This window comes from Hypanus sabinus, chromosome 6, assembly GCF_030144855.1.
Source record: "Hypanus sabinus isolate sHypSab1 chromosome 6, sHypSab1.hap1, whole genome shotgun sequence".
In the NCBI taxonomy this organism is placed as follows: Eukaryota; Metazoa; Chordata; class Chondrichthyes; order Myliobatiformes; family Dasyatidae; genus Hypanus; species Hypanus sabinus.
Genome location: NC_082711.1, coordinates 166,559,998 through 166,580,567, shown reverse-complemented (window position 1 = coordinate 166,580,567; position 20,570 = coordinate 166,559,998). Strand labels below are relative to the sequence as shown.

Here is a 20,570-nt window from a genome sequence, read left to right as displayed (position 1 = left end):
TGTCTGTCGTGAGGGTGCAAAGGAGAGATGTGTGAAAGTGGTGTATAGTTCAAAGAAATCATTTTAAATATAGAAATATGATGTTTTGTTCAAAGGGAGCATTGTAAATATGGAATTTTACATGAATTTTCTTTGATCTTTAGCACATAAAACATCATGTAACGCTGGGTCAAGCAGACCACTTGCTCCAAAAGGGTCTCTCTCTCTCTCTCTGTGATCAGAAATAACACCTCCTCGCTGACATTCAATACTGGTGCAACCCAAGGATACATACTTAGTCCACTGCTCTACTCTCTCTACACTACACACAGCTCAAACACCACCTATAAGTCCCTCAACGACACAACTGTTGTTAGCAGAATCTCAGACGGTACGAGGAAGTGTGCAGGAGTGGGACAGATCGGCTGATCGAGTGGTGTCACAACAACAAACTTGTACTCATTGTCGGTAAGACCAAGGAATTGATTGTGGACTTCAGAAAGGAGATGTTGAGAGAAAACACACCAGTCCTCATTGAGGGAAAGAGTGAGCAGCTTCATGATCCTAGGTGTCAGCATCTCAAAGAATTTCTCCGAGGCCCAACATATTGATGTAATCACAATGAAGGCACACCATTGGCTCTACGTTAGGAGCTTGAGGAGATTTGGAATGCCACCAGAGACTCTAGCAAATTTCTAGATGTACTGGGGAGAGCATTCTGATTGGTTGCATCACCACTTGGTATGGAGGCTCCAATGCCCAGGATTTTAAAAAGCTGCAGAAGGTTTTAGACTCAACCAGCTCCATCCTGGGCACTAGTCTCCCCACCTTCAAGGACATCTTCTAAAGGCAATGCCTCAAGAAGGCAACAACCATCATTAAGGACCCTCGCCATCCAGTTCATGTTCTCTTTTCATTTCTACCATCAAGGAGGTGGTCCACGAGCCTGAAGATACATACTCAACATTTTATGAACAGCTTCCTTCCCTCTGCCATTAGATTTCCAAACGGTCCACAGACCCATGAATGCTACCTCACTATTTTGCTCTATTTTTGCACTACTTGTTTATATTTTTATACTTCTTATTGCAAATTATTGTCATTCTATGCATTGCACTGCTGCTGCAAAACAGAAAAAAATCACGGCATTCTTCAGTGATAATAAACCAGATTCTGATTCTGAAATATGGGGATAACAAAAATTAGCCACAATATGATTAGTATTAAAATGGTGCTTGATGGTCAACACAGACTTGGTGATCTGGATCAACACACACAAAATGCTGGAGAAATTCAGCAGGTCAGTGAAATCTAGGGAGGGGAAAATAAAACAGTTGATGTTTTGGACTAAGACCATTAGGACTGGAAAGGAAGGCAGAAGATGCAAGGATAAGGAGGAGGGGGTTTTCTAGCATCTGCACAATCTCTTGCATTTATGATTTGCTCTGGCCTGTTTCTGAGGTGTGTTACTCTTATGATTTGATGACACGGACTTGGAAACCAACATGCCTGTGCTTGAGTTCTAACTGGACACATTCTTAAAAAAATATCCAAAGGATCTGTTTAAGTTGCCGGTGAATCCAGAGCAATGAGTGCAGTACTTCAGCCCAACAGGCTATACCTCAGAAGAGCCCCCTTCAAGATGAGCCTGTCTCCATTTGTCTGCTACAAAAGTATAAGAAGCATCTACCAAACCTGAAGGTTTCTAACAGACACATTTTGCTGTTAGGCAAGAGCAACAAGAATGATTTTCAAGTAAAACCAGGTAATTACCTATCAACAACACACACAAAATGCTGGTGGAACACAGCAGGCCAGGCAGCATCGATAAGGAGAAGCACTGTCGACGTTTTGGGCAGAGACCCTTCGTCAGGACTGGCTAACTACCTATGAAAACTGGCTTCCAAAATTTAGGATTAAACCCCTTTGAAATTCAAAAGTACCAGAAGTAGTACTGCTCTGTTGCAACATATACAACCACTTTACCCTGCTTTGCACCAAAACCCTTTCATCTTTTCATTTTCATAAGCATTATCAACACAAAGTCCCAGCAGCACATAATTGAACAAAAATCCTAAGCTCTCCAAGATTTATGTTACTTTAAAAAAAATCAAATTCTGAATTTAGTCTGCACTGTTTACTATCTTCCAAATCATTCTGCTGATTTCATAAAAGACTTTCAGATTTCATCCAATATCCAGGACCAGAAAAAGCTTCAATTCCAAAATAGTCACTAAGGACCAAATGACTTTCTAACACTGAAAATTTCTTCAATTGTCCACCAAATGCCTAAATTTATACAAAACAAATTTAAATAAATATTAGCAGATCGCTAACTAATGGACAGGGATTGAAGATAACTGGCAAGAGATTCATAAAAATGACAGAAGGAGATTTTGAATATTTAAGAGCTTGGAATACACACTTGAAGGCTAGCAGAAGCAGAAAAATTCAGAAAGGAACTGAATCACTGCAGAATAATAAAAACAGAGAATGCAATTACATGGCAGATCTATCAAAGAACAAGATAGACCAAATGACCTCCCTATCATGTCACTTCTTGCTTTGAGATTTTTCTGAAAAATTGCAGCACATTCAAGTTGAGGAAAGAGGAAAAAAATAAATGGAAAGGACACTTTGATTTAAAAAGCAGTGTTCTGCAATCTTGTTATAAGTAAGACACACAAGGCATAGGTGCAGAATCAGGCCATCTGGCCCAACAAGTCTCCTCCACCATTCAATCATGGGTGATTTTTCCCCTCAACCCGATTCTTCTTGTAATGTTTGATACTCTTACTAATCAAGAACTTATCAAGCTCCACTTTAAATATACCCAAAGACTTGGCCTCCATAGTGACTTGTGGTAATGAACTGCACAAATTCACTACCCTCTGGTGAAAGGAATTCCATATAACCATATAACAATCACAGCATGGAAACAGGCCATCTTGGCCCTCCTAGTCCGTGCCGAACTCTTAATCTCACCTTGTCCCACCTACCCGCACTCAGCCCATAACCCTCCACTCCTTTCCTGTCCATATACCTATCCAATTTTACCTTAAATGACACAACTGAACTGGCCTCTACTACTTCTACAGGAAGCTCATTCCACACAGCTATCACTCTTTGAGTAAAGAAATACCCCCTCGTGTTTCCCTTAAACTTCTGCCCCCTAACTCTCAAATCATGTCCTCTAGTTTGAATCTCCCCTACTCTCAATGGAAACAGCCTGTTCACGTCAACTCTATCTATCCCTCTCAAAATTTTAAATACCTCAATCAAATCCCCCCTCAACCTTCTACGCTCCAATGAATAGAGACCTAACTTGTTCAACCTTTCTCTGTAACTTAATTGCTGAAACCCAGGTAACATCCTAGTAAATCGTCTCTGCACTCTCTCTAATTTATTGATATCTTTCCTATAATTCGGTGACCAGAACTGCACACAATATTCCAAATTTGGCCTTACCAATGCCTTGTACAACTTTAGCATTACATCCCAACTTCTGTACTCAATGCTTTGATTTATAAAGGCCAGCGTTCCAAAAGCCCTCTTCACCACCCTCAATTCCTCCTCATATCTGTCCTAAAGGGGTGTCCTTCAATCACGAGGCTGTGCCCTCTTGTCTTAAACTCCCCCATTAATACAAACATCTAATACCTGACACTTAAACATAAAGTCTGGTTGCTTAAATCAGAACAGTAGGTAGGAATGACTCATACTCTGGACATGAAATTATTAGCGGAATGTCTTAGACAATTAGACACAAATTTTTGTGGTGCTACAGTTGTGCAGCTTATAAGAATTGCCTCTATTCTCATATAAATCATATGTAACATTGCAGCTTTCAATGGGATGCCGTACTGTTGGGTAAACTTTCCCTGCATTTAAAACTATAGTGTCTCTGTATGCCTCACCAGACCCTCTCCCCCCTCTCCCCCATATCATTGTGGTAGCTGGCTGAGAATTGAGAATCTATTAAAATTGGTCTGGCATGCACTGGGTATGGAAATAAGCACAACACTAACAAAGAAAACATTATACTGTATGAATAACTCTCACCAGGCAATGCCTTATGAAAATTCTGGTGTACAATTGGGACAGCAGGCAATTGCAAGATGGTTATTAGACCTTTTGCTACGTGTTAGTCTGGAAAATTAGCTTTGGTTATGGGGGGGGTGGGGGAAAGAGGTCGGGGCTAAGGGCTGCTATGGGTGAACAGGGAGCCCAGGTCACAATTTAGAAAATATTAAATTAGTAATTTGAGCTTCCAACTTATCAACATAATTATATATAATTTCCCATTTCTGGTTTGAATCTTTCTTCAGATAAGTAAAATTTCATTGCTGAAACAAGCAATTCCTTTTAGTGTATTAGACTGCTATACTAAAGATCTCACCAATTAATGACCTTGATGAATTGTGTTACCTTTACCTACAATCATTCACTATATTTCAAATGACTTGTTCACCACAAAAATTTGTATTCACAGGGCAAATAATTTTTTTTTAAAGTAAGATTTCACCCTGAAGTGGGAGTCAGGTAACCCAGTAACACAAACCGGGGCTGCTTTCAAAGGATGCATTATGAAACTGTTTAAAAGAGCACTAAGTGAAGTTCTTGTCACTTTCCTTTTTTTCTTAACTATGCATTAGCTTTACACTCTGAAACCTACTTCAATATATCTGTGTTTATATTAAAACAGACTGAGTAAAGCATCTGGGAGAACCTGTCCATGAATCTCCTTCTGATGTACTCTCTTCTTTCTCGTGTGGATGAATCTCCACACCTTCTGTACCTCTTCCCCACTTCCAATTTCATACACAAACACCATTAGCCACCTTGTTTCCACCTCAGATTCCATTTCTGCAATGTTCATCTTTCAACACATGAAATATTCATCCTATAAGTGTACATGCTTTTAAAAAAAGCTTAGATGTGGATGGATCTTGGTTGTCTGTGCCCCACAACCTTAATTTGCTGACAGAATCTTTGTTTCATCTCTATCATGAATCATATGTGCTTTAATTCTCCTTCCTCAAACCCCCAGGATGAAGGTTGTGGGTTTATTTCAAGTGATTTTAGCTGCTCAGATAGAGCAAGCTCAGCATCTTGCATTTAAACAATCTCTCTCACACAGCAAAATATTCCAGGGCACCACACAAAAATATTGTATTTGAAAATTTCACATTAGGCAATTGACTAAAGTGTTAAGCACCACACACAAAATGCTGGATGAACTCAGCAGATCAGAAAGCATCCGTGGAAAAGAATATACAGTCGATATTTTGGGCTGAGACCCTTCATCAGGACTCAAACATTGACTAAAATGTTGCTTCTTTTGTTGAAACTTTACATAATGTTTTGAGGAGCAAAAAGGAGTGCAGGATAAAAGGGAACTGTAGGCTTAAGGCCTTGGCAGCTGAAGATATGGTCACCAATGGTGGTGTTTTAAAATCAGGGATACCCAGGAGACCAGAATTAGAAATGTATAGGGCATTGTATGGTTAGAACATGGAACAGAGATCAGAATCAGAATCAGGTTTATTATCACAGCATGTGTCATGAAATTTGTTTTGTTAGCAGCAGCAGTTCAATGTATGCATAATAGAGAAGAAAATAAATAAATAAATTGCAGTATACGTATATTGAATAGATTAAAAAGCATGCAAAAGCAGAAATAATATATATTAAAAGAGTGAGGTAGTGTTCACGGGTTCAATGTCCATTTAGGAATCGATAGCAGAGGGGAAGAAGCTATCCTGAATCGCTGAGTGTGTGCCTTCAGGCTTCTGTACCTCCTACCTGATGGTAACAGTGAGAAAAGGACACGCACTGGGTGCTGGAGGTCCTTAATAATGGACGCTGCTTCTCTGAGATACCACTCCTTGAAGATGTCCTGGGTACTTTGTAGGCTAGTACCCAAGATGGAGCTGACTAGATTTACAACACTCTGCAGCTTCCTTTGGTCCTATGCAGTAGCCCCTCCATACCAGACAATTATGCAGGCTGTCAGAATGCTCTCCACAGTATATCTATAGAAGTTTTTGAGTGTTTTTGTTGACATACCAAACCTCTTCAAACTCCTAATGAAGTATAGTCACTGCCTTGCCTTCCTTATAGCTGCATTAATATGTTGGGACCAGGTTAGGTCCTCAGAGATCTTGACACACAGGAACTTGAAGCTGCTCACTCTCTCCACTTCTGATCCCTCTATGAGGATTGGTATATGTTCTTTTGTTTTACCCTTCCTGAAGTTCACAATCAGCTCCTTCAACTGACGTTGAGTACAAGGTTGTTGCTGTGACACCTCTCCACTTGTTGGCATATCTCACTCTTGTATGCTCTCTTGTCTCCATCTGAGATTCTACAGACAATGGTATTTGAGCGATGCCTAGCCACAGTCATGAGTATAGTGAGAGCAGAGCAGTGGGCTAAGCACACACCCCTGAGGTGCACCATGTTGATCGAGGAGCAAAGTCATGGTGTGATTTGAACCCGAGGACAAAGACTTTAAAATCAAGGTGTTATTGGACTGATTGCCATTGTAAGTCACAGAGCACAGGAGCATGCAGTGAAAGTTAGATAAGTAGAAGAATCTTGGATAATTTCCTATCACCACTGTAGCTCAAGAAAAGATAATGGTAAAATATGGACAATACTGACTACACATAATTGCACATTATATTTTAGATTTAACATATTTGATGGAAAATAAATCAATAAACAAACCTTACACCAGATTTTAAAAGAATCAAAAAGAATCAATTAACATTATAAAGACAAAAATAAAATGAAGCCATGAAAATAAAAGGAAGGAAAATTAAAAATGTCACAGCTGAACAAGCAAGTCTTCCATTACCTGGAGAGCATAATTTGTTTCTAATATAGGGGTAACCCCACCTATAGGGAGGGTAAACAAAGAACTGTTCAGCAGCTAGTTAATCAAAACCAGCCAAAGTTGGCTTGCAGCTTTTCTAGGTGCGCTGAGTTCCAGGAAAACCCATAGTAAGCATTTCTGCCCAATCTGATTTCACTGTATTTACTTTAAGTTAGCATTTACAATTAGTAATGGAGCTGCATATTTTCAAACCTGCTAAACTACAGTAATAAATGTTTGATTGGCACAATTTATTTTGGACCAACCTTTTTAAAAAGAAGTTACTAAGATTTCTCTGGCCAGCATTTACAAGGTCACCTTTCAAGGACATTTATGGGAAAATAAATTATAACATAATTGAGCATTTAATAAGAATAATGCCACAGGCAAAAGTAGTTAAACAATAACTTCTGCTTTTTTGTAGGTTTAATCATATTTTATGCGGCAAAATCTCAAAATGATTATATTTGAACTTCTTCACAACAGTAATCTAACAATATTCTCCAGTTTAACATAGCACAATATAGCCTCAATGTACAAATTAAAATATTCAGTATTTAATGTGGTTGCTTATCAAAATCAGTGAAATTATTGTTTTAAAGATGATGAAAAGCTTGAGTCCAGTTTGAATTTTCTCTCTAGGGCATGGGATTTTATGCCTTGGACCCTTATCATTAACCGAGGGGTCCGTGGACCCCAGACTGGGAACCCCTGCTCTAAGAGAATAATAGATCACTGGATTTTTAAGCAATTGTTTTTCAACAGTTCAATATCCTTATTACGTTAAAAAGATAGTTCTTCTCCTAATCCTTAGCTATGTAATTAACTAGTTATCAAGAAAAAATATCCGCAATACATGTAGGTACAATGAACATACATTAAAATAGCCACCCTGGGGGGAAGGAGTTTACCTGCATGGAGCTTAGAAGTCAATGAACTGAAAGAAAACATTCAAAATACACAGCAGGTCAGGAGTATACAGTATGTGGAGAGGAAAATATTCAATGTTTCAGAACTGCCGATTAAAGTCATCAACTTAAAACAATGTCCTTGTGTCATTCTCCACAGATGCTAATCTAACCAGCTGATTATTTTCAGCAACACACACAACATGCTGGAGGAACTCAGCAGGCCAGGCAGCGTCTATGGAAAAGAGTAAAGCCAACGCTTCAGGCCGAGACCCTTGTATTTTTGTTTCCTATCCAGATTTCTAGCATTTGTATTTAGTTTTTAATATTGCAATGTCATCAAATACATCTTTCTCCTGATTTATAACAATTTATAAGAAAAAGCAACTCTTTATATATGGTGTAGTTCACCTTCCAAAGGTGGTACGAGTCTGATACGCCTTGCCGAGGTTGGTGGCAGAGGCAGATTCATTAGGAACATTTAAGAAGCTCTTTGATAGGCACATGGATGATAGTAAAATTGAGGGTTGTGTGAGGGGGAAGGTCGACACAACATTATGGGCTGAAGGGTTTGTAGTATACTGTGTTCAATGTTCACAAAACCGTCACCAAGCAAAATCTACATAAAGAAATGCAAAAAGAAGCACACAATGTACACCTGTATCGATGCAAAAGTTGGCCACTGTCTTTCCCACATTACAAGGACGACACGTCAAAAAGTGCTTTATTGGCTGTACAATGCCTTGTGATCGCTGAGGTGGGGGGGGGGGGGGTGAGATGAAATGCAGTATATATATTGAAGTTTCTCCTTTATTTAAAAAAAAAGTATTGCTGTGATTCAGTTTCTAATCGAGACTAATTTACATGAATGCAAGTTGAAACGCGGCCCAACATTTGGCGGCACAAAGATGTGTCAGCTGTCGGCAGAGGATGTTTACTAAGAAGGGTGCATTTGGCAAAGGACAAACTAATTTTCCTCCAAAATGTACCACAGAACACTTAAAAAGGAAGAGAATTTACAGCCAAGCTGCTATTTCACATATTGAGCCTATTCTGGGTAATCAGTTCCTGAAGCATATCTGAACTGAATTGACATACTCATATGAATGAAGGACAGGACAGGTCATTCCTTGAAAATCTGCAGAAAACACCTGGCACCATCCCTTCAGTAATCTAACAAGTTACGTGATTCTCAGAGTTCTTCTCTCATTTATTTGTCAGTCTCCCCTTAACAGATCACCTTACTAAATGTTGTTGAACTTGGGTCTCGCGACCTTAAGCAGTGTCTTCATCCTTCAACAATTACAAATACCAGAGATTCTGCAGATGCCGGAAATCTTGAGCAACGCACACACACACACACACACACACACACACACACACACAACTTGAGGAACTCAACGTGTCAGGCAGCATCTATGGAGAGGAATAAACAGCTGACCTTTTGGGCAGAGAACCTTGATCAAGACTGGAGGGGAAGGAAGAAGAAGCCAGAATAAGAGGATGGGGGCATGGTGTACTGAAAAGAAAGGAGGCAGGAGCCATAATGAAGTGGAGAGAGGGGAAGGAATACAAGCTGGCAGGTGATAGGAGGATGTAAGTGGGGGGGATTGTGAATGGATGGAGAGTGGTGAAGTGAGAAGCTGGAAGGTGATAGATGGGAAAAGGGCTGATGAAGATAGCATCTGATAGGAGACAACAGTGGACCATGGAAGAAAGGGAAGGAAGAGGAAAACCAGAAGGAGGTGATGGGCAGGTGAAGAAAAAGTATGGGAAGGGAATCAAAATGGGTAGTGGAAAAGGAGAGAAATTACCCAAAGTTAGAGAATAGAGAATCCTTCAACAATTGGTACTGCTTATAAAATTAATAATTGAATTCTTATAAAACGTTTTAACTCACCTATCCTGGGACTCGATGTAAACATACAAGTGTGGCTCAAAGCATTTGGAGATAATGCCATGGAAAGGGTTGTCTGGGACTTTGGGCTTCTTTGGCTGAAAAGATAAATCACACAACAAAAAATAAATTTTTAGACCAATGACAACACAATGTAAAATCAACTGGAAAGGATCTGGCTTGCAGCCATTTATAGAGGTAGAACTTGTCAGTATTAGTGTTAATTTTCATTTGCATGCATTTACGATAGATACATACATGAACATTTAGACTTTGTGTATGATCACTACTTAAAGGTAGAATAGCATGTAAGGTAGAACCTTATTCAGACCAAACTCATACACACAGCATTGAAACTAATCAGACAATCTGCTCTGGCAAGCCTCAATGAGAGATAAATATTTCCCATCTCCCGGGGAATAATTCACCTGCTCTATTTGGAAATGATGCTCTGTGTTCCGGACCTATGGACAGCTCACCAGAAAGTGAATATCCCCAGCAACACAGCCTTAGAGCTTCATGTCTGTAGCCAGATTTGAGTTTACAAACTTCCAACTCAAAGGCAAGAAATGACCGATGCAAAATTAAGATAAAATTTCACAGTGGAAAATCAAAATGCTGGTTTTAATCAGAAACATACAAGTTAAAACTAGAGAGATTTTTAGAAATGAAAACTAATTGCTGTGGTTCAGTTAGTAAGAAATTATTCACCAATAATGATTAAGATGTGATTTGTGTTCTCAGCTACAGTGGTAGGAGGGGAAATTTATTTATGTATTTGAGACTCAGGGATTCAGCTGGGCAATGGTGAAAACTCTCAGAGTTGTACGATATTTGGTAACTAGTTCAGGTATGGAAATGCCAGGCCTTGTCAGAATTAAACTCAATCACAGTGACTTTATAATGTGATTATTTAGACTACCGACTCTATGCCAGCTCTTGGGAAGAACTACCCAGTTAGGTGAATTCTTCTCCTGAAATACTTATCTAATTCTCTTCTGAATCTGCTTTCAATCAATATATTACAACTATAAAACCTTAACTTCATATCCTTGGTGACATGCTCTGGTATGATAATTAGCAAATATCTACAGCCTGTGTTTAGACTTCAGCATGATTATGAAGGACCCAAAATTCAGAAGATGATAGAATAGTTCTCACCACCGCCCACCTGAATTCTTGACCCTAAAATGCATAAATAAGCTTCCTTCCCCTACTACCACTGTAGCTGAGAAAACAGATCACCTCTTAAGCATTATTCATGAGCAGATATCAGACTTAAAGCTGGGGAGAATAAAGAAAACAAAGAGGAGGTATTGCCACTTTTCAGTGAATCAGAATGAGTATCATGTCTACTATCACTGACAAATGTCATGAAATGTGTTGTTTTGCAACAGCAGTACAATGCAATACATTAAAATGAACAATAAATTACAATAAGATATATACACACATACATATAAAATAAGTTAAATAAGTAGTGCATATAGAGAGCAAAAAATGTGAGGTAGTGTTCATGGGTTGGTTCACAGTCTGTTCAGAAATCTGGTGGCAGAGGGGAAGAAGCTGTTCCTAAAACATTGAGTATGCATCTTTGAGCAGTGTAATAAGAAATAGGAACAATATCCCATAGGGTTCAATTCCAGGACTGCTTTTTTTCAGCAAGAAGATTAATGTCTAGATTGTGGCCTCAAGGAAATGAGCAGAGACTGTTTCCTTACGACTGTAAAGCGTAGAGCCAGTTGGCACTGTCTCAGTAAGGGGATGATGAGCAATGTCAAGAAAGTCTTTGGAATTCTCCATCCCAAAGAACTATAAATGCTCAAATGGGACTAATAGACTATTGGGCACTTAGGGAAAATGAGATGGTCCTAGATCACCCTTAATCTCACTGAATATTAGTTTCAAAGGCTGCAAGACCACCTCCTTCTTCTGTATCTTTTGGAAAAATAACTTCACAGTTATATCTATTGAATAGTAGAGCTTGGATGCCTGGAGGCTGAAGAGTTTAAATCAATATTTCCAGGGAACGTTTAAAGCAAAACTCCAGGTTAATAGAAAGCATTAAAAATAACAGTTGAGCTCATATGTGACTGAATACAGAAACCAAAGTCTAACAATGAAACAGCAAAGCTAGTGAGAAATTAAGGGTATTTAAAGCTATTATTGAAATTATAATGATATTTGAATCAATATTAAGGCTTTAGAAATTATGCAAGAAAGATGACTGGTGCAATGAACTATTAAGAGTAAAGACTTGAAAAGCTTCATTAGAAGAATGCACACTATTGGCGGTTTAAATTATGAAAGGTCAGTGAGTTGGATAGAAGAACAGAGAATCTAAGATCTCAGGGCAATGGAACAAAATAGTAAAATACTCCAAACAGAAGACAAGATACACTTTTATTTTTACATGTTGAGATGAATGGGATAGTGGCTGAAGCAAAAGCAGTGTCAAAAGTCATAATTACATCGGATAATGAATGAAAGCAAAGGAAGATTAAGGGATATGGGAATGAGTGGAGGAGTCTCATTCCACTTTGAGACTTTCCAAATTTCACATTCCATTGACACTTGCTACATTCAGCATTCATCAATTACTTGCTTACTCTCACTAAACTGGTAATATTAGACCCCACAAAGGTTAAGCAATTAATTTTCTATTGCTATTGTGACAGATAATATTTAGGCGTTTCTTGCTGAGTGAAGAAAGAATTTAGGGAAATGGACAAGACAACCAATGTTCCTTAGATATGTACAAATTAACTTTTGCTGCTATTTCCGCACTATCTTTCAATAGTCATGAAAAGTCTGCTTTGAATGAAATGTTTCATTTGGCATGATATTAAGCACCCCTACATCTTCATTCATAGAGAAAGTAATGCGATCCTATTTTGATTGAAACGAGAACCCTCTCCATAATTCAATTTGCAAGCTTGGCAACAGAATTATTTTCAGGCCCCTTTACCTGATGCAGAATATTTTAGTGAAGGCTGTACAGATGAGAATGCAAAGAAACATTTTGTAATTCTGTGAGGTTTTAAACAAAAGAAGAGTATCATGGTACCTAAAAGACACCAGGTGGGAATGGTTGGGAAGCAATTTCTAATACCACAAATGGACTACATGGGATTTTCTTAATATTTTTTCTTTGGCATATACTGAAATCAGTGGCTCCTCAAGGTTGTTATAAGCCTGGGGTGGTAATGGGGATAAGTTCCCACTACCTATTAAATACTCACAACGGCATGGGTCTCAAATAGCTTCTGACAAGCAAGTCCAGTTCTGGCCTTCACGTGTGGCTTAGCTACTAAGCCCGACAGAACCATTTCTATTAACAGGAGAAGGGGCAAAGGCAGATTACTTGCACCTTAAAACCAGTCGCTTCTCAGAGATGGGGCCTGTCAGCCGTGGTTGGCAGTTTATCTAGGAGGAGGAAAACTCTGATATCAAGCCTCTGCTGCACTGCAGTTATACCCACTCATGGGGAGGGCTTTGGAAATAAACGCTGAGGGAAATTCCAGGGCTGGAGTCCCTCAGGCAATCCTACGCTGAGTTCAATGCTGACCGGCAACTTCTGTGACACAACTGTATCGGTCTCTGCCAGTCCTTTGCTGTACGGAGAGGGGTAACCTGCTACATTGTCAACGGCTTGTACTGCCCTGGCTTGTGTACCACCTTGCGTTTCACGTTGACAGCTGGGATGCGGCATCCATGGTCAACCCTGGCAACTGGAGGGCCTCTTATTGAAGTCAATATCTCTGGAGATTTTTGGTCTGTGCTGCTAACACTAGCGAACTTCCTGGTATGTAGACAGCTCTACACAGTAAACACATAGGTGGAGGTGAAGGGCAAATGGAGAGAGGCAAGAGAAAAGTATCATCAGTAAGCACTTAACAGAAACCAGGGACGGTCCTGGAATATGCAAACCTGACAGATTAGGTTACAGGAAAAGGGAGCAGGAACCCATTCTTTCTTACAGACAGGTAACCCTTTCCACTGCCTAGAGATTGCTTTTCTATTCTATGGCTCTTCACATGCTCATTTACATATCTTTATAGAATAACAATGTATTTGGTCCTTTTAAAATTATGTGTTAGGTATTGGAATAGCTACAGATAATGTACCTTTAATAATGCATTTATGCCCTGCAACTTTCTTCTTTTGGCATGCTCACTTCAAATTACCATATCACAATATTATATACACTATTAAATAATTTCAACAATAGCTATATTATTAATTTCCACATAGAATATGAAAATTATGGAGTTACAGAAGCTATTACCATATTGTACCAAATGGACAAAATGTGCAGAACAGTTTAGTGAAAACTGGATGGATAATAAAGCCATTGAGATTCTGATAAAAACAAGGAGCATTGGGGTATCTGAAATTCCCACAAGTACTACATTCAGGGATGCAAGAAAGGGACTTGAAAGCGAGAGGTTTCAAAGTTTTATATTTGCTGGGTTATTTACCAAAGTCAACAATTCTTGGGTGGAAGGCATATTGGAAACAACACTGTTAAAGAATCCCAACCATCAACTGCCTTTATAGCTTCTGGTAAATTTTCACAGTGTGCTTATGAAACTGTGTAAATATCCATTCAGGGTATACAGAATAACTTTAGGGCAGAGTCTATGAACACAAAGTTTCTACTATTCTCATATAGATTCATTGCCAGTTTCTTGGAGCTGGACCTGTCATGTACAGAGGGAGAGGCAACAGATTATTAATAATATTCCAGAGAACATAAAAAAGCAACTTCCAATCTCTAACCTGAACTTGAGATTGTACGTTATGAAGCTATCAGTGTAGCTCATCAAAATTTCTAGAACCTCACACATTGCATCTGAGCTTGCTTGTCCTAAAGTGGACCTGTCATTATGGAGGCAATCAGCAATGACCTGTCCACGTTCAACCCAGCTGATGTCAGCTATAAGGAAACTCACCAATGCTTCTACTTCCTCATAAGGATAAAGAATTTCAGCTCCAAAAGCATTCTGTCTAGATACATAACAGCTTGGTAGGGCAGCTGCTCTGCACATGACTGCAAGAAACCACAGAGTTGTAGACACAGCTCGGCCTAGCACAGGAGCCAGTCTCCTCTCTATGGGCTCTGTTTGTATTTCTCACTGCCTCAGTAAAGCAGCCAGCATAGTCAGAAATCCCAATCACCCCTGACATTCTCCTTTCTCCCCTCTTCTATATGACCATAAGACATTGGTCTAATTCTGTTCCTTTCAGCCCACTGAGTAAGCCCTGCTATTTCATCATGGCTGATTCATTTTCCCTCAATCCCATAACCTTTCATGCCTCGACTAATCAAGAACCTATCAAACACTGTCTTAAATGCACCCAACGACCTGGCCTCCACGCCAACTGTGGCAGTGAATTTCACAAACTCACCACATTCTGGCTAAAGAAATTCCTCCTCAAAGATAACACAAAGATGTTTACTCCCTCACGTTGTGGGATGGATTCTAAATTCATCTCTGTTCTAAATTGACATCCATCTATTCTGAGGTTGTGCCCACTGGTCCTAGACTCCTCCACTAAAGGAAACATCCTCTTCACATCCACTCTATTTAGGCCTTTCAACATTCGGTAGGTTTCACTGGGATCCCCTCATTCTTCTAAATTCCAGTGTGTACAGGCCCAGAGCTATCATTTGCTCCTCATATGATAACCTTTTCATTCCTGGAATCATTCTCATGAACCTCCTATGAACCTTCTCCAATGTCAGCACATCCTTTCTTAAAGAAGGGGCCCAAAACTGTTCACAATAATTCAAGATTCAAGCATATTTATTATCAAAGAATGTATAAATTATACAACCTTGAGGTTGGCTTGCTCACGGGTAGCCACAAAGCAAGAAACCCAAAAGAATCCAATTAAAGAAAAAAAAAGAATAAAAATAAAAATAAAAGACCAATGCTCGATGCGTAAGAGAAAGAGAAAAAAAAATGTAAGTCATGCATACAATTGAAGTGTACAACAGCATTCCAAACCAAAAAGGAGTCCTCAGATCTAAACCCTGGAGCAGCCCGGAGTAGGTCCAAAGCCCACTTGCCAGTTCATCATATTAGCTGGCACAGAGCTCAGCAGCCAGGTCTATCTTCATAGCCTCAGTGCCATAACGCCAAGTGAGGCCACACCAGTGCCTCATACAATCTCAGCATTACATCCTTGCTTCCATATTCTAGTTCTTTTGAAATGAATGTTAACATTGCATTCGCCTTCCTCACCATTGATTCAACCTGCAAATTAACCTTTAGAGAATCCTGCAAGCAGACCTCCAAATCCCTTTGCACCTTAGAATTTTCAATTTTCTCCCCTTTTAAAAAATACTCAATGCTTTTATTCCTTGTACCAAAGAGCGTGACCATACACATCCGGACACTTTATTCGATCTGTCACTTCCTTGCCTATTCTCCTAATCTATCTAACTCCTCCCGCAGCCCCTCTGCTTCCTCAGCTCTGCTTACCCCTCCACCTATTTTTGTACTGTCCATAAATGTGGCCACAAAGCCATTGAGCAAACGATACAAAAGCCTGAAAACATCTTCTTGTACAATAAGATGGACTCTTGGCCTCACAATCTACCGTGTTACGACTTCGCACTTTATCACTTACCCGCACTGCACATTTTCCAGTAGCATTTACACTTTATTCTGCTTTGTTATTGTTTATCTTAGTCTACCTCAATCTACTGTGTGATGATTTGATCGGTATAAACTCTAAGTTCATCTTGCATACTGTAAGATAAGCTTTTTCACTGTATCTTGAAATATGCAGCAATAAGAAACCTACACCAGATAGAAGTACACCAGCTTGAATAGCCGAATGTCACACACCACCAGCTTCAAGAACCATTACTTCCCTTCAACCATTTGGTCCTTGAACCAACTTGCACAGCCCAATTTGCCACCTCAGTGGTGCAATTCTATGACCACTTTACACTACAATTGTTTAGTTCTAATTGTGTTCTCGCTTGAATAATTTATGCTTAATCTACTGAATGTTGTATACCTGTTGCTATATGCCTCTGATATGTTAAGTTTTTCACTGTACCTGTGCACACATGCACTTGTGAATATGACAATAAACTCTGTTTGAACTTATAAAAGATGAAGACGACCCAGAGAGGTATAACAGACACTATAATGCAAGCAAATCAAAGTTTAATGTAAATTTATTATCAAAGTATGTTGTAAGTCACCATATACTACTTTGAGCAATTTCTCAAACTTCCGGTAATGCCCCCTCCCTCTCATTCACCATGCCCCCCTTCCCATTTCCCCCTCCCATCTTACCTCTAACCTGCCCATCACCTCCCTCTGGTGCTCCTCCCCTTTCCCCTTCCATGGCCTTTAGTCCTCTCCTATCAGATTCCCCTCTTTTCCAGCCCTTCGTCTCTTTCACCAATTGACTTTCACTCCTCCCCCTCTCCTGGTTTCACCTCTCATCCATTACCTTGCATTTCCTCCCCCACTCCCCCACCTTCCTACCCTGACTTCTCATCTTTGTTCCCCAGTCCTGATGAAAGGTCTCAGTCCAAAACATCGACTGTTTACTCTTTTTCATAGATGCTGCCTGGCCTGCTGAGTTTCTCCAGTATTTTGAGTGTATTGCATATACTACCTTGAGATTCATTTTTTTTTACACACAGAACAAAGAAATACAACAGAATCAATGAAAAACTACACACAAAAACTGCAAAACAACTGATGTGCAAAAGAAGACAAATTGTACAAATAAACAGACAGACTGGTAAATAAATAAAGATAAACAAACAATGAATGAATGAATTATTTAATTAATACTGACAACATGAGTGTCGAGTCCTTGAAAGCGAGTCCATAGGTTGTGGAATCAGTTCAGAATTCAGCCCTGGTTCAAGAGCCTGAAGGTTGAAGGTGAATAATGTTCCTGAACTTGGTGGTGTGGATTCTAAGGCTCCTGCAGACGCTCAACAGACGACGCCATCGCCACCACCCTCCACCTGGCCCTCACCCACATGGACAAAAAAGACACATACGTTTGAATGCTGTTCATAGACTGCAGTTCAGCATTCAACACAATCTTTCCTCAGCACCTGATTGGAAAGCTGAGACCGCTGGGTGTGAACACCTCCCTCTGCAACTGGATCCTAGACTTCCTGACTGGTAGAGCTCAGTCAGTCTAGATCAGGAGCAGCATCTCCAATACCATCACACTGAGCACGGGGGCCCCCCAGGGCCGTGTGCTCAGTCCACTGCTGTTCACTCTGCTGACCCACGACTGTGCAGCAATACACAGTTCAAATCACATCAAGTTTGCCGATGACACAACCATGGTGGGTCTCAACAGCAAGAACGACGAGTCAGCCGCTGCACCTCCTCTCTGTAAGCTAACGGACTGGTGCAGAGCCAACAACCTGTCTCTGAATCCGAACAAAAGAGTTGGTTGTTGACTTCAGGAGGGCATGGAGCGACCACTCTCCGCTGAACGTTGACGGCTCCTCTGTTGAGATTGTTAAAAGCACCAGATTTTTTAGTGTTCACCTGGCGGAGAATCTCACCTGGTCCCTCAACACCAGCTCCATAGCAAAGAAAGGCCAGCAGCTTCTCTACTTTCTGCGAAGGCTGAGGGAAGTCCATCTCCCACCCCCCTCATCCTCACCACATTCTACAGAGGATGTATCAAGAGCATCCTGAGCAGCAGCATCACTGCCTGGTTTGGGAATTGCACCATTTCAGATCACAACACCCTGCAGCGGATAGTGAGGTCAGCTGAGAAGATCATTGGGGTCTCTCTTCCTGCCATTATGGACATTTACACCACACGCTGCACCCGCAAAACTAACAGTACTGTGAAGGACTGCACGCACTCCTCATACAAACTCATCTCCCTCCTGCCATCTGGGAAAAGGTACTGAAGCATTCGGGCTCTGATGACCAGAATGTGTAACAGTTTCTTTCCCCAAGCCATCAGACTCCTCAATACTCAGAGTCTAGACTGACATCTACATCATTTATTATTTTATTGCAATTTGTCCTCTACTGTGCCTATTGTCTTGTTTATTAATTATTGTACTGCCCTGCACGGTTTTGTGCACTTTATGCAGTCCTGTGCAGGTCTATAGTCTAATGCAGTTTTTATGTTGTTTTGCGTAGTCTTGTGTAGCCTTGTGCCGTCTCACATATTCTAGTGTAGTTTTGTGTTGTTTCATGTAGCACCAGGGTCCTGGAGGAACGTTGATTCATTTTTACTGTGTACTGTACCAGCAGTTTATGGTCGAAATGACAATAAAGTTGACTTGACTTGACTGCACCTCCTTCCCGATGGCAGCAGTGGGGAAAAAAGCATGGCCTGGATGCTGCTTTCTTGTGGCAGTGCTATTTGTAGATGTGCTCAATGGTGAGCAGGGAGTTGCCTGTGATGCACTAGACCGTAAGATTTTCTGTCCCTGGGTATTGGTGTTTCCATACGAGACTGTGATGCAACCAGTCAGGATTCTCTCCACACTGTGCATCTATAGAAGATTGTCAAAGTTTTAGATGACGTGCTGAAATGAAGGAAGGTGACTAAAACTTTGTTTTAAGGATGGTATTAAAGGAGGTTAGGGGCACAGAGAGGAATAGGAAGGGAACTCCAGCCTAGGGCCTAGGCAGCTGAAGGCAAGATGCTAATGAAGGCTATGCATAAAGGACCAGGATTACTCTCCCAGGTCATTTAATTATGCACCTCTTCAATTATGCTGCAATGGTTGTAACGTGACTCTTCAAGCTTGCTATTGAAGTCACGCAGCCAGTTGTGGCTATTTAACTTTGACTGATGAGGTAAGAAAGTCAGAATGACTTCAAAAGGAATCACTTACACTAAATACCGCATGCCTTGGCACAGCTGCATGTCCTGGACAACGTAAAATGTCCAAAATATTTTCAGAGAGGACTATATCGCAGGTTGTTTACATGAATGCTGTTAAAATTACTGCAGTTATAGCTCTTTCCAGTAAACTTAACAGGTGAGAAAGCAAAAAAAAACTGATAGTGAAATCCACATGTATGGCTTTAACAAAATTAAGATTCAAGATGCGAGGATATGTTTGAAAATAAACAGGTATGCCTTTTAATAACTCACTTCATTTTGGAGAGGAAAATAGATTCAGTATAAATTTGGATGAGGCATCTGTTTTGCTACAAAGGTCTTCCTAAATTGCCTCGATTTTCCTCAGCCCTGCTCTGAAACTTAGCCCAGTCAGAAATGTGAACCATGACTCTCCAACACCAGATTCTCCACCAGTGCCCACACCTTCTCTAAAAACATATATATGCTGTTTCAGCATCTATATATGTTGCCAAGTACCATACTTCACCCACATTAGGATATTCCATATTCAATCCATCACTAATGCTTCTACTAGAAAAATCAAATGTAACGGAAAGCCTTAAAAATAGTATGAATCAAAAAATAAAGGTAAACAGTGCCTAATAATTGGATAGCTTAATGCCAGGAGGGAAAAAAATAAACGCAAAAGTAAACCGATTTCAATTTTGCCCAGATTAAATGACACTAATAATTATTGAAATTCAGCAAGCAATCATCTCCTAATGAAATTACATTAATTGAGAAATTGGACCAAGCACTTCCAGTCGAGGTTATCCTCAAACATCTGACCCTTTCCTGGCATCAGATGAACACCTAATGAAGCCCCAAGACACACAATGACCACACTAATAGAAATCTCAGCTCTGAAAATCAAAACTACAACATTACAAACTGAACATTACAGCAGTTTGTGCTTTTTAAAGGAATTTGATAGACTATATTGAGACTGAGAAGCTTGACTAGACAACTAGAGAACTGATGCAGGTAGCTCAAACTATTTCTGCAGTACTACAGATTTGGATGCTGCTGA

General features: G+C 40.0%; 1 protein-coding gene across 2 annotated transcripts in view; it reads right to left on the bottom strand.

Moving 5' to 3' along the window:
- The window catches only part of vps53 (VPS53 subunit of GARP complex), a 274,043-nt gene that overhangs the window by 119,134 nt on the left and 134,339 nt on the right, over positions 1-20,570 (bottom strand). For both annotated transcript variants that reach the window (XM_059973414.1, XM_059973415.1), the window contains exon 13: positions 9,668-9,762. In XM_059973414.1, the coding sequence (XP_059829397.1) occupies positions 9,668-9,762 (95 nt within the window). The remainder of the gene's footprint in view (positions 1-9,667; positions 9,763-20,570) is intronic.